Below are 5,000 nucleotides of genomic sequence, written 5' to 3'. Positions count from 1 at the left end.
AATCAAATATTATTTCAATATTTGAGGGATAAGAAAAAAAAAAAAAAAAAAAAAAAGAAGGAGCGCAAAGAAAAAAAGGGGGGGGGGGGGGGTGAAAATTCACCCATTTCACCTCCCCTGGATCCGCGCCTGGGCATTCCTTCCTAGAATTTCCTTCCGTATTGCCTAAAAAACTCTTTAGATCGGTAGCGTAGCAAAATTATCGGTTGAACAACTGAACCCCTAGCATCGTCACCAGGAAGCAAAAAAGAAGGAATCGGACACTCATTTCCATTTGCAGCATTCTGAGTTCGTCGTCTAAAGAGACGCCCTACCCGTTTGCCGTTACAAACCGATAAAAAATAAGATAGACACTAATAGATAAAAAAAAAGATTTCTTTATACGGTTCCTTTCATCTTCCCTATCGGCTCGACCCAAGAACAATTCACAGTATGCGATTTCTGGTAAAGCGTAATTTGATAAATTAAATTCATCAAGTACTGATTTATTATAAGCTGTTCTATTTTCAAGCTATCCGTCATATACTTTACTCATTAATTCAACTTGCATTTTAATGAAACTGACCTCCTGCTAAACAAACTAACTTGTCTCAAACTTGTCAGTGACTGATTTTTTATTTCTGAGGTTTGTAATACTTTCTAACAATTCAGTGTCTTTGTGTCATTGGACATTTCACTTTTGATAATAATCGAAATACAAAAGTAACAGTTAACCCTACTTGGATCTTCGATTACATCAAAAGGTTCTTTCCGCATTTGTCAAAAATTCTACTCACGGGGGTCTCTGGCTAGTACAAACTTTGAATAAAATATTCATGGTCTTACCCATGCTTATAAATATAAGAAATAGTCTTGAAAAAAATTAGTAGTACTACACTGTGTTAAACAACATTATCAAACACTGTAGTCTGCAAGTTCGATATGCTATACATGATATCTTGTTGTTTTGGGAGTACATCAGTACGGAAGGAGTGTTTTACTCAAGAAAGATCAACATTCGTGAAGCCGTCAATAAAACAACAAATATTTGTCGTCTCGTCAGCTCAAATAGTGAAGGATCAGGAAGTTAGATGAACCAATAAGAGAGAGGATGGACAACTCGTTCTTACGCGCAAGGTAACAAAGGGGACTTCCCTGATCCTGAAAGCATCATTTTAGTGTGAAAACTACTTTGATCTGTTTGATTTCCACCAGTAATTGAACTGTGGAATCTTTTGCTTAAGACAACAATTTGAAATGTTAGTTTCGTCAGAATATTGGATTTTTTCTGGGATTTTCACTCACCATTTTTATATTTATCAAACTGACTCCCATCGTCAGAATGTTTGTGTTGCTGAATGTGTTCGAAAAATAACTGATCGCTTGTTGTATTCTTTTAAACTTAGTGTATTTGTCTCCAGCGGAATCTGACCAAAATGGGAAGTCTTAAAAACATTTTTCTCAGTGCCGAATGCATTATTCCTCACTTGGTGTTTTCTGTCAATCAAACGGTAAGTTTTTGGATTCCTCATAGTATTTTCCTTCATTTTAAAGGATTGAATCTCTACGTTGCTCTTCCTCTTCGGATCGATTTTCTTTTTATTTGTTGCGCGTGTAAGGTGTCCCTTGCGCGCTCGATATGTGACCGAATCGTTGCGCCAACATTCTCGCATTCCAGTTCCTTTACTTCGCTTTCAAATTCTTCCTTTGTTGCGTCGTTTTGGCAATAACACAATTTAAACTCGTTTTAGACTACATTTCAAGAAGAAAGTGAAACTTTATTTTCAAATCAAATGATTCATCGCGAGTGTGACGTGTCGCTTGAGCCGGCTCGATATGTGATGAAATAGTCGCGAAAAATGACTCACTTCCCAGTTCTCCGTTTGTTCTGTCATTTTTGTCATAACATAATTTAAACTCGCTAAAGAATAGTTTTAAAGAAGCATGTAAAACTTTATCGTCAAATTAAGTGTTTCAGTCCAGTGTGTCATTTCACGATTGCAACAAGACATGAAGTGAGCTCCTCAGACATTTTTGTGATCGTCTCTTATCCTTTCACGATAATTAGTAAGGCTGTTTCAAAGTTGAATAGTGCCATTCAAGAATGCCGAGTTCACTAAAACCCGGGGGGTGGGGACTCTCATATAAAAGGGGCGGGGATGCTCGTCGTCTCGCTTAGAGGTGTAAATTTCGGGTTTTGGTCTAACTTAGGATGTTATGGGCGAAACGCCATTATATTTAACCTTAAAAGTCTCGTTTAGGGTTGCACGCAAAGAGTCACTGTATTTTTTATTTGTCTTTGTTTGAAAATGGTCTCTTTAAGCGGCTTAATCCAAAATTTCCGACGACCGTCCGCGTCCCTTGTATGTGGGAGTCCCCCCCGGGCACTGAAACCCTGAGATAGGTCAACACACGGGCTGTTTGTCGGCTACTTGTGAGACAATGAGAGGGCAACCACTAAATATCCACACACCGCGGTACATTGTCTAAAGTCGCTCACGCATGTAACCGATAAACAAACTCGTAACTGCAGATATAAAGATTCTGGAAAATACCTTCTTCCTGTAAGAGTAGTAGTAGTAGTAGTAGCAGCAGCAGCAGCAGCAGCAGCAGCAGCAGCAGTAGTAGTAGTAGTAGTAGTAGTAGTAGTAGTAGTAGTAGTAGTAGTAGTAGCAGCAGCAGCAGCAGCAGCAGTAGTAGTAGTAGTAGTAGTAGTAGTAGTAGTAGTAGTAGTAGTAATAGTAGTAGTAGTAAAACTAGTAGTGTTCAGCGAAAGAAGCAAGATGCACTGAGAAAAGAAAAAACATTTCGCCGGGAAGACCGCCATTATTGTTTATATTCTCTCTCCTTTTTGACCCACCAAAATGGCGGGAAAACCAAGCCGCGTACGCGCTGAGCAGGCGCATGACAGCGGATACGCCCATGAGAAGATCCTTGTTTGATCATGCACAGACAAAATGCCCATCTGCTGTAGTAGTAGTAGTAGTAGTAGTAGTAGTAGTAGTAGTAGTAGTAGTAGTAGTAGTAATAGTAGTAGTAGTAGTAGTAGTAGTAGTAGTTGTAGCAGCAGTAGTAGTAGTAATAGTAGCAGTAGTAGTAGTTGTTGCAGTAGTAGCAGCAGCAGTAGTAGTAGTAGTAGTAGTAGTTGTAGCAGCAGTAGAAGCAGTAGTAGTAGCAGTAGTAGTAGTAGTAGTAGTAGTAGCAGTATTAGTAGTAGTAGAAGTAGTAGTAGTAGTAGTAATTGCTTTATTTGCATGACCACAAGATTTACAGTATTGCAAAAGCTTATATAATCTAATTACTAACAAAACAGTGTAAAGTATCATAACAATATATAATTAATTCTAAGTTACATCATCAATATCCAATAATAGCCTGTCACGTATAATCATACATGAAGAAATAAACTTCATAACCAGTTTGTTTACATTATAGTCTTTAGAGTTCATCAGTAGTTTCACAATGTCTGATGTCGATTTCGTTTGAATATCAGGTATCATTTTACTTATGTCTTCATAGAATGTCTGCCTCTGTAAAGAGTAGCAACTACATTGAAACAAGAAATGAGTTTCATTTTCCACTTGATTTGATTGACACAACTGACATAATCTTAACTCTCTAGGAAGATGATCTTTCTGATATCTACCAGCTTCAATTCTGAGTTTGTGGTTACTTAATTTAAACTTAACTAGGTTTCGTCTATCAGGAAAATTTCTTAAATGAGTTAAATAATTAGACGAAGAGTATTCATTCTTGAAAACCTTATAGAACTCTAACTTTTTTGAGTGTTCAAGGTTGTGTTGCCAGAAATGTAGATACTTGTTTTTCATATTAGTTTCAATTTGCCTTATTGTCTCATTGCTAAAATTTTCAGGATTTAGATCAGATGAATAGTATTTTTCTAACATGCCCATAAAATTGGAGTAAAAACCGGAATTATTAATGGAGTGTAAATGTTTTGACATCAGAAAAGATTGCTTAACGATAGAGTCATTCTCCTTATTGTTTAGGTAAACAAAGTATTTCATAATTTTTTGGTTTATTGCAATAAGTAATGGATATCGCCCTAACTCAGCCCTACATGCTAGGTTAGAGGCTTTGTTGTTTACCTCCAAATAGCGTTTGCAAAACTTTAAATGTACTTTTCCTAATGGGGAATTATCTCATGTTTTGAACTCCTGCTTCGTGTACATACCCCAAACCTCACTGTTATAGCTTAAGATCGAGAATATCATCGTGTCGAAGATCTGAGATGCTGTGTTGGGATTTAGTTTACTGAGGAGTGTGTGTTTTTGGATGTTAGAGAAGGCGTGCATGGCCTTTTCTTTTAAGTGATCTAACGCAAGAGTGAAATTTCCCGTTGGGGTTAAACGAGTTCCTAAATAAGTGTATTCCTGAACAATTTCAACAGGTTCGGTGTCTATTTTAAAATTAATGTCAACGGATTTCTTTGAGCGTTTCTGAAAGATCATTACTTTCGTCTTCTTAGGATTGATTTTTTAGCATCCATGATTTGCAGTAAGAAGATAGCGTATTTAAACAGTTTTGCAATCCTGTTTTGGATCTCGACAGAATGATTAAATCATCATCATACAGAAGTGAGTTTATTTTCGTTCCATTTGGGAGGACAAATGGATCAGAAAGCGCGTTTTGAAATGAATATGGCAGATTGTTAATATAAAAGTTGAATAACAGAGGACTTAGAATACACCCTTGACGGACACCACTGGAGTACGAGAAAGATCGTGTTTTGTTGTCTCCAATTCTTATAGAACAGGAAGAATTACAATAAAGAGTTTTAATTAGATTGTAAAGTTGTCCTCCAATGCCAGCACCGAGTAGCTTATAAAATAAACCAACGTGCCAGACGGAGTCAAAAGCCTTGCGGAAATCTACGAAACAGGCATAGACCCTTTCTTTGTGATAGTGAACGTATTTATCTAGCAGGGCTCGAAGAGTAAAAACATGGTCTGCAGTGCCGTGTTCTGGCAGAAAGCCACTTTGTGAGTTATGTAATATTT

General features: G+C 37.2%; 2 protein-coding genes across 2 annotated transcripts in view; one reads left to right on the top strand and one right to left on the bottom strand.

The window, feature by feature from the left end:
- The window catches only part of LOC146480641 (uncharacterized), a 73,183-nt gene that overhangs the window by 46,606 nt on the left and 21,577 nt on the right, over window positions 1-5,000 (bottom strand). The window lies entirely within an intron of this gene.
- LOC146480643 (collagen triple helix repeat-containing protein 1-like) overlaps window positions 1,416-5,000 on the top strand; it is a 10,757-nt gene continuing 7,172 nt past the window's right edge. The window contains exon 1 of the mRNA XM_085109368.1: window positions 1,416-1,490. Within this exon, the coding sequence (XP_084965494.1) occupies window positions 1,416-1,490 (75 nt within the window). The remainder of the gene's footprint in view (window positions 1,491-5,000) is intronic.

The sequence above is a fragment of the Pavona decussata genome, unplaced genomic scaffold (genome assembly GCF_977016875.1).
Source record: "Pavona decussata unplaced genomic scaffold, jaPavDecu1.1 SCAFFOLD_53, whole genome shotgun sequence".
In the NCBI taxonomy this organism is placed as follows: domain Eukaryota; kingdom Metazoa; phylum Cnidaria; class Anthozoa; order Scleractinia; family Agariciidae; genus Pavona; species Pavona decussata.
Note: the sequence above shows the minus strand (reverse complement) of the source record. Positions and strands in the feature narration are given on the sequence as shown.